This window comes from Oncorhynchus tshawytscha, linkage group LG06 (assembly GCF_018296145.1).
Source record: "Oncorhynchus tshawytscha isolate Ot180627B linkage group LG06, Otsh_v2.0, whole genome shotgun sequence".
Taxonomy (NCBI): Eukaryota; Metazoa; Chordata; class Actinopteri; order Salmoniformes; family Salmonidae; genus Oncorhynchus; species Oncorhynchus tshawytscha.
Window position 1 is genome coordinate 2,267,624 of NC_056434.1, and position 22,573 is coordinate 2,290,196.

General features: G+C 44.8%; 1 protein-coding gene across 3 annotated transcripts in view; it reads left to right on the top strand.

Annotated features, from left to right (window-relative positions):
• Positions 1-22,573, top strand: part of nme7 (NME/NM23 family member 7) — a 124,765-nt gene that overhangs the window by 34,200 nt on the left and 67,992 nt on the right. For all 3 annotated transcript variants that reach the window (XM_042322826.1, XM_042322828.1, XM_042322827.1), the window contains 4 exons: positions 1,589-1,639; positions 2,065-2,272; positions 2,833-2,938; positions 18,367-18,431. In XM_042322826.1, coding sequence (XP_042178760.1) covers positions 1,589-1,639; positions 2,065-2,272; positions 2,833-2,938; positions 18,367-18,431 — 430 coding nt within the window. The remainder of the gene's footprint in view (positions 1-1,588; positions 1,640-2,064; positions 2,273-2,832; positions 2,939-18,366; positions 18,432-22,573) is intronic.

The following is a 22,573-nucleotide window of genomic DNA, read 5'->3' on the forward strand; positions in this document are numbered from 1 at the left end:
TGAGATCAGAGGGTGGCAGCACCACTCCTTACAATCACACAACACACACACTCACAACACACACTCGTTCACACCGCCTCAGTGACTTGGATGTTTACACAAGACCAAAGTAGGTTGTGTCCTCTCCTGCTTAGACTATGAAATCGCTGTAGGATGAGAATCAATGAGAAATGATGATTGTGGTGTAAGTAGCTGCTATTGAAATGTCTGGGTTTTTAAAGGTGATAGGAATCTGTAGTACTGCAGCTGGCTAGGGGGCATCAGATTGGAGGGTTGGTGGGGATCATATTTCCAACATGCAATTGAAATGGAAAATGCTGATTTTTGCCTGATTTTGATTTTTTTATCTTTCCTCTCATTTTGAAGGTTTTACAGATGCATTTCATGTGCGATTTTCAGAATTCTACATTTTAGAATATGATTGTGATGCGTCCCTTTTTTTTCTGACATTTTCTTGAAATATTTTTTAGTACTTTTGTAATTTTGAATTACAAATAATTGTTTTATAGGACTGGCTTCTCATATTTTCAAACTGTTCTTCTAAACAATAAAGAGAAGGATTCCCTCATTTTTACACCTGGAACATTTGAGTTTGTAGCTTGTTATGAGAACAGGGCACAGAGCTGAAAAAAGCCCCCAAGGTCATCTTTTATTATTCTGTGGTAGGCAGCTAGCTTCTGGAGACATGGAGTAAAAATATGGCCGCGCTCTACCAGCTGTAACACAGCTACAATAACTAGAATGTCTCTCAAAGTTTATTTTGACGGAGTGTGCAGAATTAAACCGTGATATAATGAGAAAGGAGAGGAATGTCTGTGTCCTCTGGTGGTGGTGTGGTTGGGTCTGTGTCCTCTGGTGGTGGTGTGGTTGGGTTTGTGTCCCAAATGGCACCCTATTCCCTATATAGTGCACTACTTTAGACCAGAGCCCTATTCCCTATATAGTGCACTACTTTAGACCAGAGCCCTATTCCCTATATAGTGCACTACTGTAGACCAGAGCCCTATTCCCTATATAGTGCACTACTTTAGACCAGAGCCCTATTCCCTATATAGTGCACTACTTTAGACCAGAGCCCTATTCCCTATATAGTGCACTACTTTAGACCAGAGCCCTATTCCCTATATAGTGCACTACTTTAGACCAGAGCCCTATTCCCTATATAGTGCACTACTTTAGACCAGAGCCCTATTCCCTATATAGTGCACTACTTTAGACCAGAGCCCTATTCCCTATATAGTGCACTACTTTAGACCAGAGCCCTATCCCCTATATAGTGCACTACTTTAGACCAGAGCCCTATTCCCTATATAGTGCACTACTTTAGACCAGAGCCCTATTCCCTATATAGTGCACTACTTTAGACCAGAGCCCTATTCCCTATATAGTGCACTACTTTAGACCAGAGCCCTATTCCCTATATAGTGCACTACTTTAGACCAGAGCCCTATTCCCTATATAGTGCACTACTTTAGACCAGAGCCCTATTCCCTATATAGTGCACTACTTTAGACCAGAGCCCTATCGAGTCAACGCCTGACTTCATCTGATCACTCATTAACCCTGTGTGTTTATGGGTTTCTTACAGGAAGCAGGCAGCAGACTTTTACACTGAACATCAGACAAAGTCTTTCTTCAAGTGAGTCCTTCCTGTGTAAATGATTAGCCTGTCTTCTCTCTGTGTGAGCAGAGCGGCCAGGGGCATGTTTCAAGGAGGCTCCAAGGGCCATCTAACCAGTAACCACCATTATTAGCAGTCTCTCTATGTGACATTTATTGCACTGACATTGTGGTGACAGGGGAAATCACCTCCCTTAAATCAAGAGAATTGGAAATAGTTTCACCTACACATTTCAACTGAATAATTCAAAATCTCAGATGGTGATCTGTAGTACTTAACCTTAAAAAATGTGACCTTCAATTACATATTCCTCACCATCTGAGTTACATATTCCACACCATCTGAATAGAAATAGTTCATAAGTAGTTTATTGGAGATCCCATTAAAGGTTATGTTGCTGAAAGTGTTTATTGGAGTTTGCATAAAACAATGTTTCTTTTTAGCAACCTGGTGCAGTTTATGACCTCTGGCCCTGTGGTTGCCATGGAGCTGATGGGCGACGAGGCAGTGTCAGTGTGGAGAAGGATTCTAGGCCCCACTGACTCGGGCGTAGCACGGAAAGAGGCCCCACCAAGCCTGAGAGCTCAGTTTGGCACAGATGGCACCAGAAATGCTGGACATGGGTCTGACTCACTGGCTTCAGCAGCAAGAGTAAGTCATTCTAGTAGTGAGAAGTACTGAGCCCTGGGCCCTAGTGAGACATTATAGAGGACCTTGTGCAGAGCCCAGGGGGGCACAAGTAGTGAGAACAGTAGAGGACCTAGTACAGATACATTATAGAGACCTAGTACTGAGCCCTGGGGGACATCAGTAGTGAGACATTATAGAGGACCTTGTGCAGAGCCCAGGGGGACACAAGTAGTGAGAACAGGAGAGGACCTAGTACAGATACATTATAGAGACCTAGTACTGAGCCATGGGGAACACCAGTATTGAGACATTATAAAGGACCTAGTACCAAGCTGGCAGATGGCACCAGAAATGCTGGACATGGGTCTGACTCACTGGCTTCAGCAGCAAGAGTAAGTCATTCTAGTAGTGAGAAGTACTGAGCCCTGGGCCCTAGTGAGACATTATAGAGGACCTTGTGCAGAGCCCAGGGGGCACAAGTATTGAGAACAGTAGAGGACCTAGTACAGATACATTATAGAGACCTAGTACCAAGCCCTGGGGGACACCAGTAGTGAGTAATGCTTTGTTCTTCTGTTTAGGAGCTGGAGTTTTTCTTCCCATCCACAGCGGGCCATGGTCCTGCTAACACGGCCAATTGCACAGACTGTGCCTGTTGCGTCATCAAACCTCACGCTATATCAGAAGGTAAGTTAGCCATCCTTGTTTCACATGGAATCTAGCATCTAGAATAATTTTGCACGCCCAATTTTTCAGTTTTTGATTTGTTAAAAAAGTTTGAAATATCCAATAAATGTCGTTCCACTTCATGATTGTGTCCCACTTGTTGTTGATTCTTCACAAAAAATACAATTTTATATCTTTATGTTTGAAGCCTGAAATGTGGCAAAAGGTCGCAAAGTTCAAGGGGGCCGAATACTTTCGCAAGGCACTGTATCTACTTCAAATACGTTATTATTATCTAATCTGATGTCTAGTCACTTTACCCTGCCTTCATGTACATATCTACCTCTAATACCTTATTATTATCTATCCTGATGCATATCTACCTCAAATACCTTATTATTATCTATCCTGATGCCTGGTCACTTTACCCTGCCGTCATGTACATATCTACCTCTAATACCTTATTATTATCTATCCTGATGCATATCTACCTCAAATACCTTATTATTATCTATCCTGATGCCTGGTCACTTTACCCTGCCGTCATCTACATATCTACCTCTAATACCTTATTATTATCTATCCTGTTGCATATCTACCTCAAATACCTGATTATGATCTATCCTGATGTCTAGTCACTTTACCCTGCCTTCATGTACATATCTACCTCTAATACCGTATTATTATCTATCCTGATGTCTAGTCACTTTACCCTGCCTTCATGTACATATCTACCTCAAATATCTCATTATTATCTATCCTCCACATTGATCTGGTACTGATACTTCCTGTATATAGTTCCACATTGATCTGATACTTCCTGTATATAGCTACACATTGATCTGGTACTCCCTGTTTATAGCTACACATTGATCTGGTACTCCTGTTTATAGCTCCACATTGATCTGGTACTCCCTGTTTATAGCTACACATTGATCTGGTACTCCCTGTTTATAGCTCCACATTGATCTGGTACTCCCTGTTTATAGCTGTCTTTACCGGATACCCCAAACAATCGTAAAGGGGATTCTCACATTGATCTGGTACTGATACTTCCTGTATATAGCTCCACATTGATCTGGTACTCCCTGTTTATAGCTCCACATTGATCTGGTACTCCTGTTTATAGCTACACATTGATCTGGTACTCCCTGTTTATAGCTCCACATTGATCTTGTACTCCCTGTTTATAGCTCCACATTGATCTTGTACTCCCTGTATATAGCTCCACATTGATCTGGTACTGATACTCCCTGTTTATAGCTCCACATTGATCTGGTACTCCCTGTTTATAGCTACACATTGATCTGGTACTCCCTGTTTATAGCTCCACATTGATCTGGTACTCCCTGTTTATAGCTCCACATTGATCTTGTACTCCCTGTTTATAGCTCCATTCTTGTGTATTTGATACCTCTTGTGTTACTATTTTTATTATTCCCCAAAAAATTTAAACTCCTCATGGTTGGGAGGTGCTCATGATCAAGCATTTCACGGTTAAGTCTACACCCATTGTATACACGGAACCTGCTGCACACACTCTACCTACACAATCCCACTACGTCGACTAAATGTGATTATATACACGGAACCTGCTGCACACACTCTACCTACACAATCCCACTACGTCGACTAAATGTGATTATATACACGGAACCTGCTGCACACACTCTACCTACACAATCCCACTACGTCGACTAAATGTGATTATATACACGGAACCTGCTGCACACACTCTACCTACACAATCCCACTACGTCGACTAAATGTGATTATATACACGGAACCTGCTGCACACACTCTACCTACACAATCCCACTACGTCGACTAAATGTGATTATATACACGGAACCTGCTGCACACACTCTACCTACACAATCCCACTACGTCGACTAAATGTAATTTTATACACGGAACCTGCTGCACACACTCTACCTACACAATCCCACTACGTCGACTAAATGTAATTTTATACACGGAACCTGCTGCACACACTCTACCTACACAATCCCACTACGTCGACTAAATGTAATTTTATACACGGAACCTGCTGCACACACTCTACCTACACAATCCCACTACGTCGACTAAATGTAATTTTATACACGGAACCTGCTGCACACACTCTACCTACACAATCCCACTACGTCGACTAAATGTAATTCTATACACGGAACCTGCTGCACACACTCTACCTACACAATCCCACTACGTCGACTAAATGTAATTTTATACACGGAACCTGCTGCACACACTCTACCTACACAATCCCACTACGTCGACTAAATGTAATTTTATACACGGAACCTGCTGCACACACTCTACCTACACAATCCCACTACGTCGACTAAATGTAATTTTATACACGGAACCTGCTGCACACACTCTACCTACACAATCCCACTACGTCGACTAAATGTAATTTTATACACGGAACCTGCTGCACACACTCTACCTACACAATCCCACTACGTCGACTAAATGTAATTTTATACACGGAACCTGCTGCACACACTCTACCTACACAATCCCACTACGTCGACTAAATGTAATTTTATACACGGAACCTGCTGCACACACTCTACCTACACAATCCCACTACGTCGACTAAATGTAATTCTATACACGGAACCTGCTGCACACACTCTACCTACACAATCCCACTACGTCGACTAAATGTAATTTTATACACGGAACCTGCTGCACACACTCTACCTACACAATCCCACTACGTCGACTAAATGTAATTTTATACACGGAACCTGCTGCACACACTCTACCTACACAATCCCACTACGTCGACTAAATGTAATTTTATACACGGAACCTGCTGCACACACTCTACCTACACAATCCCACTACGTCGACTATGCCACATTCCAATACAGATCAAACCAAACAAGGTACTAAAATAAACCCTGGCAGTCACACACGGCTAATTCCCAGAGGATCAGAGCCTCAACCGCAGATTCCATTTAGATTCAACAGTCAGAGATGTGGTGATGGTTTTATTTTACAGCAGCAGTTGGAGCCTCCACTAACAGCTCATAACAGGGATGAGAGAGGAGCTGTAGGTTAGTCATGTGATCAAGTGTTTTAGTAATACTATAAAACATTTATGAAAAGTAAAGTCGAACAAAAAACACAGGATGAATAGATATAAGAATAGAATACGATAAAGTAAGTAAGCTATGTACAGTTCCAGGGTCAGGGTCAGTTCCAGGGTCAGGGTCAGTTCTAGGGTCAGGGGCAGTTCCAGGATCAGGGGCAGTTCCAGGGTCAGTTCCAGGCTCAGGGTCTGTTCTAGGGTCAGTACCAGTTCCAGGGTCAGTTCCAGGGTCAGTACCAGTCCCAGGGTCAGTTCCAGGGTCAGTTCCAGGGTCAGTACCAGGGTCAGTACCAGGGTCAGTCCCAGGGTCAGTTCCAGGGTCAGTACCAGTTCCAGGGTCAGTACCAGTTCCAGGGTCAGTACCAGGGTCAGTACCAGGGCAGTACCAGTTCCAGGGGCAGTACCAGTTCCAGGGTCAGTACCAGGGGCAGTTCCAGGGGCAGTACCAGTACCAGGGTCAGTTCCAGGGTCAGTACCAGTTCCAGGGTCAGTACCAGTTCCAGGGTCAGTTCCAGAGTCATTTCCAGTACCATATTAACATGTACAGGGATACTGGAGTGATGGAGGTAGATATGTTTAGGGGGAAGGTGATACTGGAGTGATGGAGGTAGATATGTATAGGGGGGAAGGAGACAGGGATACTGGAGTGATGGAGGTAGATATGTATAGGGGGAAGGAGACAGGGATACTGGAGTGATGGAGGTAGATATGTATAGGGGGAAGGAGACAGGGATACTGGAGTGATGGAGGTAGATATGTATAGGGGGAAGGAGACAGGGATATTGGAGTGATGGAGGTAGATATGTATCGGGGGAAGGAGACAGGGATACTGGAGTGATAGAGGTAGATATGTATAGGGGGAAGGAGACAGGGATACTGGAGTGATGGAGGTAGATATGTATCGGGGAAGGAGACAGGGATATGGGAGTGATGGAGGTAGATATGTATAGGGGGAAGGAGACAGGGATACTGGAGTGATGGAGGTAGATATGTATATGGGGAAGGAGACAGGGATACTGGAGTGATGGAGGTAGATATGTATAGGGGGAAGGAGACAGGGATACTGGAGTGATGGAGGTAGATATGTATATGGGGAAGGAGACAGGGATACTGGAGTGATGGAGGTAGATATGTATAGGGGGAAGGAGACAGGGATATTGGAGTGATGGAGGTAGATATGTATAGGGGGAAGGAGACAGGGATATTGGAGTGATGGAGGTAGATATGTATAGGGGGAAGGAGACTGCAGTGATGGAGGTAGATATGTATAGGGGGAAGGAGACAGGGATACTGCAGTGATGGAGGTAGATATGTATAGGGGAAGGGGGAAGGAGACAGGGATATGGGAGTGATGGAGGTAGATATGTATAGGGGGAAGGAGACAGGGATACTGGAGTGATGGAGGTAGATATGTATAGGGGGAAGGAGACAGGGATACTGGAGTGATGGAGGTAGATATGTATAGGGGGAAGGAGACAGGGATATTGGAGTGATGGAGGTAGATATGTATAGGGGGAAGGAGACTGCAGTGATGGAGGTAGATATGTATAGGGGGAAGGAGACTGCAGTGAAGGAGGTAGATATGTATAGGGGGAAGGAGACTGCAGTGAAGGAGGTAGATATGTATAGGGGGAAGGAGACTGCAGTGAAGGAGGTAGATATGTATAGGGGGAAGGAGACTGCAGTGATGGAGGTAGATATGTATAGGGGGAAGGAGACTGCAGTGATGGAGGTAGATATGTATAGGGGGAAGGAGACAGGGATATTGGAGTGATGGAGGTAGATATGTATAGGGGGAAGGAGACTGCAGTGATGGAGGTAGATATGTATAGGGGGAGGAGACTGCAGTGATGGAGGTAGATATGTATAGGGGAAGGAGACTGCAGTGATGGAGGTAGATATGTATAGGGGGAAGGAGACTGCAGTGACTGCAGTGATGGAGGTAGATATGTATAGGGGGAAGGAGACTGCAGTGATGGAGGTAGATATGTATAGGGGGAAGGAGACTGCAGTGATGGAGGTAGATATGTATAGGGGGAAGGAGACTGCAGTGATGGAGGTAGATATGTATAGGGGGGGAAGCAGACAGGGATATTGGAGTGATGGAGGTAGATATGTATAGGGGAAGGAGACTGCAGTGATGGAGGTAGATATGTATAGGGGGAAGGAGACTGCAGTGAAGGAGGTAGATATGTATAGTGAAGGGGAAGGAGACAGGGATATTGGAGTGATGGAGGTAGATATGTATAGGGGGAAGGAGACTGCAGTGATGGAGGTAGATATGTATAGGGGGAAGGAGACTGCAGTGATGGAGGTAGATATGTATAGGGGGAAGGAGACAGGGATATTGGAGTGATGGAGGTAGATATGTATAGGGGGAAGGAGACTGCAGTGAAGGAGGTAGATATGTATAGGGGGAAGGAGACTGCAGTGAAGGAGGTAGATATGTATAGGGGGAAGGAGACAAGGCAACACGATATAAGATAAACAGCAGCAGTGTGTGTGTGTGTGGAGTCCGTATAATTTTATGTACAGAGGTGTTTTAAACAGTCTTTAGAACGGTACAGTATCATACTGTTGGAGTACATGACAAACCATGGTCTTGTTATTATAGCCTAGATATTGGAACATTTGAATGTTTTGTTTCACAGTGGAAATAGTGATATTATATATTATTACTGTGCATGCTGCGTACTATTATTCCTGCAACTTCAGATCTGTAGGTTTGTAACTTCACGTTGCATGCCGGAGCAGCGTTCCTTTCTTCCTGTTGTGTGTGTGGGGGGGGGGGCTCTTTTCCACTGTTCAACCAATCCAGTGAATGTGGAGGAGGAGTTAAGATGGCCTTGTCTCCTTGTCCAAAAGTGTCACAGGCTCTCTTTCCATTTCCCCTGAAAACCCCGGTGTATCCGGTTGTTTTACAACCCCGCCGAGGGTGGTTTCTAAGTTACAGCTGCCTGCCAAAAACATAGTAATGCCCCTAGTAATCTAAGTAGTACTGATCTGGATCTGACTGGTTCAAAGCAGCGGGAGCGGCCGGGGTGAGCAGAGCAGAGCAGGGCAGAGCAGAACAGAGTAGAGCAGAGCAGAGCAGGGCAGAGTAGAGCAGAGCAGGGCAGAACAGAGTAGAGCAGAGTAGAGCAGGGCAGAGTAGAGCAGAGCAGGGCATAACAGAGTAGGGCAGAGCAGAGCAGGGAAGAGCAGGGCAGGGTAGGGCTGAGCAGGGTAGGGCAGAGCAGGGTAGGGCAGAGTAGGGCAGAGCAGGGTAGGGCAGACCAGAATAGGGCAGGACAGAGCAGGGTAGGGCACAGCATTTAAAATATATATATATATATATTTAACCTTTATCTAACTAGGCAAGTCAGTTAAGAACAAATTCTTATCTTCAATGACGGCCTACCTCGGCCAAACCCAGACGATGCTGGGCCAATTGTGCGCCGCCCCCGATCACGGCCGGATGTGATACAGCCTGGATTCGAACCAGGTACTGCAGTGAGATGCACTGTCGGGTCTTACACTGAGATGCTGTGCCTTAGACCGCTACGCAACTCGGTAGAGTAGAGCAGAGTAGAGTAGCAGAGCAGCCTTTCATCAGGTTGTTATTAGTAGAGTAGCAGGGCAGCCTTTCATCAGGTTGTTATTAGTAGAGTAGAGCAGCCTTTCATGCGGTTGTTAGTAGTAGAGTAGAGCTGCAGGGCAGCCTTTCATCAGGTTGTTATTAGTAGAGTAGCAGGGCAGCCTTTCATCAGGTTGTTATTAGTAGAGTAGTTAGAGCAGCCTTTCATCAGGTTGTTATTAGTAGAGTAGCAGGGCAGCCTTTCATCAGGTTGTTATTAGTAGAGTAGTAGAGCAGCCTTTCATCAGGTTGTTATTAGTAGAGTAGCAGGGCAGCCTTTCATCAGGTTGTTATTAGTAGAGTAGCAGGGCAGCCTTTCATCAGGTTGTTATTAGTAGAGCTGCAGGGCAGCCTTTCATCAGGTTGTTATTAGTAGAGTAGCAGGGCAGCCTTTCATCAGGTTGTTATTAGTAGAGTAGCAGGGCAGCCTTTCATCAGGTTGTTATTAGTAGAGTAGCAGGGCAGCCTTTCATCAGGTTGTTATTAGTAGAGTAGCAGGGCAGCCTTTCATCAGGTTGTTATTAGTAGAGTAGCAGGGCAGCCTTTCATCAGGTTGTTATTAGTAGAGTAGCAGGGCAGCCTTTCATCAGGTTGTTATTAGTAGAGTAGCAGGGCAGCCTTTCATCAGGTTGTTATTAGTAGAGTAGTTAGAGCAGCCTTTCATCAGGTTGTTATTAGTAGAGTAGTAGAGCAGCCTTTCATCAGGTTGTTATTAGTAGAGTAGTTAGAGCAGCCTTTCATCAGGTTGTTATTAGTAGAGTAGCAGGGCAGCCTTTCATCAGGTTGTTATTAGTAGAGTAGTTAGAGCAGCCTTTCATCAGGTTGTTATTAGTAGAGTAGCAGGGCAGCCTTTCATCAGGTTGTTATTAGTAGAGTAGTTAGAGCAGCCTTTCATCAGGTTGTTATTAGTAGAGTAGCAGGGCAGCCTTTCATCAGGTTGTTATTAGTAGAGTAGTAGAGCAGCCTTTCATCAGGTTGGTATTAGTAGAGTAGCAGGGCAGCCTTTCATCAGGTTGGTATTAGTAGAGTAGCAGGGCAGCCTTTCATCAGGTTGGTATTAGTAGAGTAGCAGGGCAGCCTTTCATCAGGTTGTTGTTAGTAGCTCTAGGTTCTAGTCTAAGATCACTATCAGGGAAGGTGAATTACTTTATCACTGTGTCTCTAATATTCCTCACAGGAATTGAACAAGTGGATTAGCTAATAGTCTCTCTGGTGGATTTTCTAGTTTCTTCTATTCAGGTAGCAGAAGAATAGACATGGTGGAGAGAGACAGGGGCTTGTTTAGGTAGGAGATAACACTGTGAACAAAGGGACCTTACAGTTCCACTGTACTGGATAAGGCAGCCTGCCAGAGATACAACACTTCTTTAACCTATCCTCGCCCCATTGCCTCCTTGAACAAAGTCCACATGATTACTGGAACACCATGCAGAGACAGACCACACCTTGGCTCCAAGGCCGGACTCAGAACCGCATCCCAAATGGCAACCTATTCCCTATGTAGTGCACTACTTTTGACCGGGGCCCATAGGGTTCTGGTAAAAAAATTAAAAAATGGTGTACTATATAGGGAATATTGTTCCATTTCAGATGCATCCAGAGTAGCAAGTCATCCAGTCTGGTCTTGAAGGGTTCAGTCAATGGAACACAGGGCGTGTCTCTAGTCTGTATTTTATAAGGCCTCAGCAGCCAATTATAAAGATCAGTGGCTAGTTGCACTACAAAAAAAATAATTTGACCAGGTTCCCATGATGCAATTGTAATCGACAGTCCCACCACAACATAACCTAGAGTTTTTTTGGGGGGGGATTTGCAAAGTGTAGTCAGTGTTTGATTTCATTGTGTATTAGAAACACAGTTTTTACATCATCCTGGGGGAATGTTGTCCAAGGTTGCAACAGTAACCAAGGGAGGCAGGGCTTTGTGAAGGGTCTGTTTAGGGGAGGCTAGCTTCATCTGTCTACAATCTTCAACCAATGGGAGGTGATTCGTGACAAAAAAATTGTGCTCAGTCATGACTGGAATAGAGAAACATCTGTTGCTAGGCACCCAGAACCTGATCTCCTAGCAACAGTGCCAGTTGGGATTGGGGGACTGTGGAGGTGGGAAGGGAGATGATGTGAGGAGATGGGGGGCCTGTTCTGTTGGAGGCAGACAGGTGGTGTGCTGGTCGGGGAGAGAGAGCTCAGAGGACAAGGTGTAATAACACTGATAACCGAGGCGTGACCAGCTAGCCGTGTATAGCAGTCTTTCGCTGGCCGCTACAGCCAACAGAGAAATAGGTTTTGAAATGGCACCTGTCTGTCGTCACCGTGTGCTCAGCTCTTACTGTTTCCTATCAGGTTGTTTAGTAATATGTTGTAAGTGTAAAGACCAAACAACTGTGTTTCATGCAGAAAATCCTGACCAGATATTACATTGTATGTGCTGCTATTCAATGACTAATTGGATGAAGGAATCCAGATTGTCCAAAAATTACAATTTATGTGCTGCTATTCAATGACTAATTGGATGAAGGAATCCAGATTGTCCAAAAATTACATTGTATGTGCTGCTATTCAATGACTAATTGGATGAAGGAATCCAGATTGTCCAGATATTACATTGTATGTGCTGCTATTCAATGACTAATTTTTGTATTTTTTAATTTTACCTTTGTTTAATTAGGCAAGTCAGTTAAGAACAAATTCTTATTTTCAATGACGGCCTAGGAACAGTGGGTTAACTGCCTGTTCAGGGGCAGAATGACAGATTTGTACCTTGTCAGCTCGGGGATTCGAACTTGCAACCCTTCGGTTACTAGTCCAGCGCTCTAACCACTAGGCTACCCTGCCGACTAATTGGATGAAGGAATCCAGATTGATTAGCTCATATGGACATTGTGTGTTATCTTTGTTCCTTACATTAGGTATTCATTCAGTAACAGATTGAATTGCTGTATTTCCTATAAAAAGGAGATGTATAAAGTCATAGAAACAATCATCTCTCTCTGTCTGTCTGTCTCTCTCTCTGTCTGTCTCTGTCTGTTTGTCTCTCGCTCTCTCTGTCTCTCTCTGTCTTTCTCTCAAGTCAATTCAATTGACTTTATTGACATGGCAAGTTCATTATTGACATTGTCAAAGTATACATATCGAAAAATAAAAATAAAATATATATATATAACTAAATGGTGGGACCAACAGCAATAATAATAGTAGTAGTGGACATGGGATAACCATTAACAACAACTACAACAACAACAATATTAATGAGAACAACAATACATTAAAGCAATGGTAGTAGACCAGTGTCAACATGACTGAGAAGACACATGACCTGGTAGTAGACCAGTGTCAACATGACTGAGAAGACACATGACCTGGTAGTAGACCAGTGTCAACATGACTGAGAAGACACATGACCTGATAGTAGACCAGTGTCAACATGACTGAGAAGACACATGACCTGGTAGTAGACCAGTGTCAACATGACTGAGAAGACACATGACCTGGTAGTAGACCAATGTCAACATGACTGAGAAGACACATGACCTGGTAGTAGACCAGTGTCAACATGACTGAGAAGACACATGACCTGGTAGTAGCCCAGTGTCAACATGACTGAGAAGACACATGACCTGGTAGTAGACCAGTGTCAACATGACTGAGAAGACACATGACCTGGTAGTAGACCAGTGTCAACATGACTGAGAAGACACATGACCTGGTAGTAGACCAGTGTCAACATGACTGAGAGAAGACACATGACCTGGTAGTAGACCAGTGTCAACATGACTGAGAAGACACATGACCTGGTAGTAGACCAGTGTCAACATGACTGAGAAGACACATGACCTGGTAGTAGACCAGTCTCAACATGACTGAGAAGACACATGACCTGGTAGTAGACCAGTGTCAACATGACTGAGAAGACACATGACCTGGTAGTAGACCAGTCTCAACATGACTGAGAAGACACATGACCTGGTAGTAGACCAGTGTCACCATGACTGAGAAGACACATGACCTGGTAGTAGACCAGTGTCAACATGACTGAGAAGATACATGACCTGGTAGTAGACCAGTCTCAACATGACTGAGAAGACACATGACCTGATAGTAGACCAGTGTCAACATGACTGAGAAGACACATGACCTGGTAGTAGACCAGTCTCAACATGACTGAGAAGACACAGGACCTGGTAGTAGACCAGTGTCAACATGACTGAGAAGACACATGACCTGATAGTAGACCAGTGTCAACATGACTGAGAAGACACACGACCTGGTAGTAGACCAGTGTCAACATGACTGAGAAGACACAGGACCTGGTATGAAAGACAAAACAAAACAAGATGGGAAATATTATCGACATTACTTTGCACTTTTCACTGGCTGTCCCTCAGGTTGTGGCAGGAGGACACATATTTGGCTGCCAAAACTGCACATATTGGCTTTTCACCCAATAAATATTAGATATTTTCTTCATCTTTTATAGTTTCAAATTATTTGTATTGAATTATTTTGGGAAAGAAATATTCTCTCAGGTCTGAGTGTTTGTCACAGTGCAAAAGGAAATGCAGCTCTGTCTCTACCTCTCCCCTGGAGCAGACTGAGCACAGCCTCACTGTCTCTCTCCATCACTCTCACATTCACTCAATTCAAGGACTTATTGAAGTAGATAATGAACAGTAAACATTACACTCACAGAAGTTCCAAAAGAATAAAGACATTTCAAATGTCATTTGTCTATATGAAACTGTATGTTTGTTTTACTCCATGTGTAACTCTGTTATTGTTTGTGTCGAATTGCTACGCTTTATCTTGGCCAGGTCGCAGTTGTAAATGAGAACTTGTTCTCAACTAGTCTACCTGGTTAAATAAAGGTGTTCTCAACTAGCCTACCTGGTTAAATAAAGGTGTTCTCAACTGGCCTACCTGGTTAAATAAAGGTGTTCTCAACTAGCCTACCTGGTTAAATAAAGGTGTTCTCAACTAGCCTACCTGGTTAAATAAAGGTGTTCTCAACTAGCCTACCTGGTTAAATAAAGGTGTTCTCAACTAGCCTACCTGGTTAAATAAAGGTGTTCTCAACTAGCCTACCTGGTTAAATAAAGGTGTTCTCAACTAGCCTACCTGGTTAAATAAAGGTGTTCTCAACTAGCCTACCTGGTTAAATAAAGGTGTTCTCAACTAGCATACCTGGTTAAATAAAGGTGTTCTCAACTGGCCTACCTGGTTAAATAAAGGTGTTCTCAACTAGCCTACCTGGTTAAATAAAGGTGTTCTCAACTAGCCTACCTGGTTAAATAAAGGTGTTCTCAACTGGCCTACCTGGTTAAATAAAGGTGTTCTCAACTAGCCTACCTGGTTAAATAAAGGTGTTCTCAACTAGCCTACCTGGTTAAATAAAGGTGTTCTCAACTAGCCTACCTGGTTAAATAAAGGTGTTCTCAACTAGCCTACCTGGTTAAATAAAGGTGTTCTCAACTAGCCTACCTGGTTAAATAAAGGTTAAATAAAAAATAAATAAATATACAATGTTGTAACAATGTGCAAAAGGGAAAATAAATCAGCATAAATATGGGTTGTATTTACAATGTATTTACAATGGTGTTTGTTCTTCACTGGTTGACCTTTTCTTGTGGCAACAGGTCACAAATATTGCTGCTGTTATGGCACACTGTGGTATTTCACCCAGTAGATATGGGAGTTTATCAAAATTGATTTGTGGATCTGTGTAATCTGAAGGAAATATGTGTCTCTAATATTGTCATATATTTGGCAGGAGGTTAGTTCAGTTCAGGTTAGCAGATGTTAATGGTCACAAACACATGGTTAGCAGATGTTATTGGTCACATACACATGGTTAGCAGATGTTAATGCGAGTGTAGCAAAATGCTTGTGCTTCTAGTTCCGACAGTGCAGTAATAACCAACGAGTAATCTAACCTAACAATTTCACAACAACTACCTTACACACAAGTAGAGTACAGTATATACATATGAGATGAGTAATGTAGGGTATGTAAACATTATATAAGGTAGCATTGTTTAAAGTGACTAGTGATACATTTATTACATCCAGTTTTTTATTATTATAGTGGCTAGAGATTTGAGTCAGTATGTTGGCAGCAGCCACTCAGTGTTAGTGATAGCTGTTTAACAGTCTGATGGCCTTGAGATAGAAGCTGTTTTTCAGTCTCTCGGTCCCAGCTTTGATGCACCTGTACTGACCTCGCCTTCTGGATGATAGCGGGGTGAACAGGCAGTGGCTCGGGTGGTTGTTGTCCTTGTTGATCTTTATGGCCTTCCTGTGACATCGGGTGCTGTAGGTGTCACGGAGGGCAGGTTGTTTGCCCCCGGTGATGCGTTGTGCAGACCTCACTACCCTCTGGAGAGCCTTACAGTTGTGGGCGGAGCAGTTGCCGTACCAGGCGGTGATACAGCCCGACAGGATGCTCTCGATTGTGCATCTGTAAAGGTTTGTGAGTGTTTTCGGTGACAAGCCAAATTTCTTCAGCCTCCTGTGGTTGAAGAGGCGCTGCTGCACCTTCTTCACCACGCTGTCTGTGTGGGTGGACCAATTCAGTTTGTCCGTGATGTGTACGCCAAGGAACTTAACTTTACTACCCTCTCCACTACTGTCCCGTCAATGTGGAAGGGGGGGTGCTTTCTCTGCTGTTTCCTGAAGTCCACGATCATCTCCTTTGTTTTGTTGACGTTGAGTGTGAGGTTCTTTTCATGACACCACACTCCGAGGGCCCTCACCTCCTCCCTGTAGGCCGTCTTGTCGTTGTTGGTAATCAAGCCTACCACTGTAGTGTCGTCCGCAAACTTGATGATTGAGTTGGAGGCATGTATGAGAACGCACCCTTGTGGGTCCCCGGTGTTGAGGGTCAGCGGGGTGGAGATGTTGTTTCCTACCTCACCAACTTGGGGCGGCTCGTCGGAAAGTCCAGGACCCAGTTGCACGAGCTTAATGATGTTAAATGCTGAGCTGTAGTCATTGAACAGCATTCTTACATAGGTATTCTTCTTGTCCAGATGGGATAGGGCAGTGTGCAGTAAGATGGCATCGTTGGACCTATTTGGGGCTGTATGCAAACTGAAGTGGGTCTAGGGTGGCCGGTAAGGTGGAGGTGAAATGATCCTTGACTAGACTCTCAAATCACTTCATGATGACAGAAGTGAGTGCTACGGGGTGATAGAGTAGTTTTTATTTATTTATTTAACAGTCTTTTTATTTTATTTTATTTCACCTTTATTTAACCAGGTAGGTGAGTTGAGAACAAGTTCTCATTTACAACTGTGACCTGGGCAAGAAAAGCAAAGCAGTGCGACACAAACAACACAGAGTTACACATGGAATAAACAAACATACAGTCAATAATACAATAGAAAAAGTCTATATACAGTGTGTGTAAATGAGGTAGTATAAGGGAGGTGAGGGAATAAATAGGCCATAGTGGCGAAATTATTACAATATAGCAATTATACACTGGAGTGATAGAAGATGAATGTGCAAGTAGAGATACTGGGGTGCAAAGAAGAAAAATAAATAACAGTATGGGGATGAAGTAGCTGGATGGGATATTTACAGATGGGCCAGTGAAATATACCTGCTGGAGCGCGTGCTACGGGTGGGTGCTGCTATGGTGACCAGTGAGCTGAGATAAGGCTTTACCTAGCAACGACTTATAGATGACCTGGAGCCAGTGGGTTTGGTGGCGAATATGAAGCGAGGACCAGCCAACGAGAGCATACAGGTCACAGTGGTGGGTAGTATACGGGACTTTGGTGACAAAACGGATGGCACTGTGATAGACTGCATCCAATTTGCTGAGTAGAGTGTTAGAGGCTATTTTGTAAATGACATCGCTGAAGTCAAGGATCGGTAGGATAGTCAGTTTTACGATGGTATGTTTGGCAGCATGACTGAAGGATGCTGTGTTGTAAAATAGGAAGCCTATTCTAGATTTAACTTTGGATTGGAGATGATTGTGAGTCTGGAAGGAGAATTTACAATCCAACCAGAAACCTAGGTATTTGTCGTTGTCCACATATTCTAAGTCAGAACCGTCCAGAGTAGTGATGCTGGACGGGCGGGCAGGTGTGGGCAGCGATCGGTTGAAGAGCATGCATTTAATTTTACTTGCATTTAAGAGCAGTTGGAGGCCACGGAAGGAGAGTTGTATGGCATTGAAGCTCGTCTGGATTTAAAGTCCGAGGGGTATTCAGGTCATCCCCATAAGAGTTAACAGGCATAAAGTCATCTGCGGCTTTTTGTCCAGTGAGCTGAGAATTTGCCCAAGTCCATTGGCCAATCATGGTGAGAGCAGAGCAGACTGAGCATTCAACAGACCTCCCCACCTTATAGGGATGGGCAACTCCAGTCCTCGGGGACCAGAGAGGGCTCATTATTTCCCCCCATCCCTAGCAAACACAGCTGATTTGAAACTCATTGCATTTTGTGGCCCGTTGATTATTGGAGATCTGTTAGCTGGGGTCTGGATTCAGGACAATAGGCAGATGGGTCACAACCCCGGTTTTTGTAAGGGCTGTCTGATAACTGAAGCTATAATGTTGAAGGGGGTCTGTCCGTAGCCTACTGTCAGTCTACCGTCTGACTAGTGGACCTTCCCCTGACAGAGCTGTCCTGAACACATCCAGGACCATATCTGCTTTCCATACTGAGCCTGTTACGAGCCTGTTATGTCATGAACTTCCTCTCTCTCTCTCTACAGCCCTGACAGGAAAGATCCTCCACTCCATCTCAGCAGCAGGTTTTGAGATCTCAGCCCTGCAGATGGTAAGTAGCCTACATAGTCAGTCATCATAGTCAAATCTGTGCCATGCCACAGGGACCCACGGGTGGTGATGATGATGATGATGGCGTTAACCTGTTTAGACCCACGGGTGATGATGATGGTGTTAACCTGTTTAGACCCACGGGTGATGATGATGCCGTTAACTTCTTTGGGATAGGGGGCAGCATTTTCACTTTTGGATGAAAAGCATGCCCAGAGTAAACTGCCTCCTCCTCAGTCCCAGATGCTAATATATTATTATTAGTATTGGATAGAAAACACTCTGAAGTTTCTAAAATGGTTTGAATGATGTCTGTGAGTATAACAGAACTCATATGGCAGGCATAAACCTGAGAAAAAATCCAACCAGGAAGTGGGAAATCTGTGGTTTGTAGTTTTTGAACTCAGCCCTATCGAATACACAGTGGAATATGGGTCAAGTTGCACTTCCTAAGGCTTCCACTAGATGTCAACCGTCTTTAGAACGTTGTTTCAGGCTTCTACTGTGAAGTGGGACCGGATGAGAGCTATTTGAGTCAGTGGTCTGGCAGAGAGCCAGGTCCTGGTCGCGTGCATTTCACATGATAGCGACCTGCGTTCCATGGCTTTTCTACAGACAATAGAATTCTCCGGTGGGAACATTATTGAACATTTATGATAAAAACATCCTAAAGATTGATTCTATACTTAGTTTGACAAGTTTCTTCGACCTGTAATATAACTTTTTGAACTTTTTGTCCGACTGGACCTGAACACGCGTTTGGATTTGTTTACCAAACTCCCTAACAAAATAAGCTGTTTGGACATAAATCAACATAAATGATGGACATGATCGAACAAAACAAACATTTATTGTGGAACTGCAATTCCTGGGAGTGCATTCTGATGAAGATCATCAAAGGTAAGTGAATATTTATAATGCTATTTCTGACTAATGTTGACTGCGCAACATGGCGGATATTTCTTTTGGCTGGTTTGGGCTCTGAGCGCCGTTCTCAGATTATGCTTTTTCTAAATCTGACACAGCGTTTGCATTAAGAGAAGTGTATCTAAAGTTCCATGCATAACACTTGAATTTTCATCAACATTTATAATGAGTATTTCTGTGAATTCATGTGGCTCTCTGCACAATTGGCGCATGTTTTAGAACTACTGAACGTAATGCGCCAATGTAAAATTAGATTTTTTTATATAAATATGCACTTTATCGAACAAAACATACATGTATTGTGTAACATGAAGTCCTATGAGTGTCATCTGATGAAGATCATCAATGGTTAGTGATTCATTTTATCTCTATTTGTGCTTTTTGTGACTCCTCTCTTTGGCTGGAAAAATGGCTGGGTTTTTCTGTGAGTTGGTGGTGACCTAACATAATCGTTTGTGGAGCTTTCGCTGTAAAGCATTTTTGAAATCAGACACTGGATTAACGAGAATGTTATCTTTAAAATGGTGCCTAATACTTCTTTGTTTGAGAAATTTGATTTATGAGATTTCTGTTGATTTGTATTTGGCGCCCTGCAATTTCATTGGCTGTTGGCGAGGGGATCCCAGACAGGTTAACCTGTTTAGACCTACGGGTGGTGATGATGATGGCGTTAACCTGTTTAGACCCACGGGTGATGATGATGATGATGATGATGATGATGGCGTTAACCTGTTATGACCCACAGGTGATGATGATGGCATTAACCTGTTTAGACCTACGGGTGGTGATGATGATGGCGTTAACCTGTTTAGACCTACGGGTGGTGATGATGATGGCGTTAACCTGTTTAGACCTACGGGTGGTGATTATGATGGCGTTAACCTGTTTAGACCTACGGGTGGTGATGATGATGGCGTTAACCTGTTTAGACCCACGGGTGATGATGATGATGATGATGGCGTTAACCTGTTTTGACCCACAGGTGATGATGATGGCATTAACCTGTTTAGATACACGGGTGATGATGATGGTGTTAACCTGTTTAGACCCACGGGTGATGGTGATTATGATGACCTGTTTGACCCACGGGCGATGGTGATTATGATGGCGTTAACCTGTTTAGACCCACGGTGATGGTGATTATGATGGCGTTAACCTGTTTGACGGGTGGTGATGATGATGGCGTTAACCTGTTTTGACCCACGGGCGATGGTGATTATGATGGCGTTAACCTGTTTGAAACATGTTATGATGATGGCGTTAACCTGTTTAGATCCACGGGTGGTGATGATGATGGCGTTCTGTTTAGATTACTTTGATGATTTGACCCACGGGTGATGATGATGATGATGGCGTTAACCTGTTTAGACCCACGGGTGATGATGATGATGGCGTTAACCTGTTTAGACCCACGGGTGATGATGATGATGATGGCGTTAACCTGTTTAGACCCACGGGTGATGATGATGATGATGATGGCGTTAACCTGTTTAGACCCACGGGTGATGATGATGATGAATGGCGTTAACCTGTTTTGACCCACAGGTGATGATGATGGCATTAACCTGTTTAGAAACGGGTGAATGATGATGATGGCGTTAACCTGTTTAGAAACGGGTGATGATGATGGCGTTAACCTGTTTAGAACGGGTGATGATGATGATGATGGCGTTAACCTGTTTGAACGGGTGATGATGATGATGATGATGGCGTTAACCTGGTACGGGTGATGATGATGATGATGATGATGATGGCACCTGTTTGATTCCCTGAGATCAGTGACCTTTCAGCTCTGCAGAGGCTGCCCTCGCCTCTCTGTGCTTCTGGAAGATTTATGGGTCTCTGCCAGAGGCTGCCCTCGCCTCTCTGTTCTTCTGGAAGGGGTCTCTGCCAGAGGCTGCCCTCGCCTCTCTGTTCTTCTGGAAGGGGTCTCTGCCAGAGGCTGCCCTCGCCTCTCTGTTCTTCTGGAAGGGGTCTCTGCCAGAGGCTGCCCTCGCCTCTCTGTGCTTCTGGAAGGGGTCTCTGCCAGAGGCTGCCATCGCCCTCTGTGCTTCTGGAATGATGGGGTCTCTGCCAGAGGCTGTCGCCTCTCTGTGTGAGGGTCTCTGGAGGCTGCCCTCGCCTCTCTGTGCTTCTGACCCTGGCCTCTCTGTGCAGAAGGGGTCTCTGCCAGGGGCACGGTCTCTGTGGAGGGTCCCGGCCCTGTACATCCCAATTACTTTAATTTGTGTAGCACATTTAATTGCAGAGAAATCTCAAAGAAGAACAAAATAACTAAACAAAGAATTCAAAAATAATCAAGACCGTTAAAATGACAGGGGCACGGTAGGGAGAGAGTGATGGACAGTGTTGACCCTGGGGCAGGCAGGGGCACAGTAGGGAGAGAGTGATGGACAGTGTTGACCCTGGGGCAGGCAGGGGCACGGTAGGGAGAGAGTGATGGACAGTGTTGACCCTGGGGAGGCAGGGGCACGGTAGGGAGAGAGTGATGGACAGTGTTGACCCTGGGGCAGGCAGGGGCACGGTAGGGAGAGAGTGATGGACAGTGTTGACCCTGTGGCAGGCAGGGGCACAGTAGGGAGATGTGATGGACAGTGATGGACAGTGTTGACCCTGGGGCAGGCAGGGGCACAGTAGGGGGGAGAGTGTTGATGTGGCAGTGGCAGGCAGGGGATGGACAGTGGCAGGCAGGGGCACAGTAGGGAGAGAGTGATGGACAGTGTTGACCCTGGGGCAGGCAGGGGCACAGTAGGGAGAATGTGTGATGGACAGTAGGGAGAGAGTGATGGACAGTGTTGACCCTGGCAGGCAGGGGCACAGTAGGGAGAGAGTGATGGACAGTGGTGGCAGGGGCACAGTAGGGAGAATGTGATGGACAGTGGCAGGCAGGGGCACAGTAGGGAGAGAGTGATGGACAGTGTTGACCCTGGGGCAGGCAGGGGCACAGTAGGAGAGAGTGATGGACAGTGTTGACCCTGTGGCAGGCAGGGGCACAGTAGGGAGAGATGTGATGGACAGTGGCAGGCAGGGGCACAGTAGGGAGAATGTGATGGACAGTGGCAGGCAGGGGCACAGTAGGGAGAGAGTGATGGACAGTGTTGACCCTGGGGCAGGCAGGGGCACAGTAGGGAGGAGTGATGGACAGTGTTGACCCTGGGGCAGGCAGGGGCACAGTAGGGAGAGATGTGATGGACAGTGGCAGGCAGGGGCACAGTA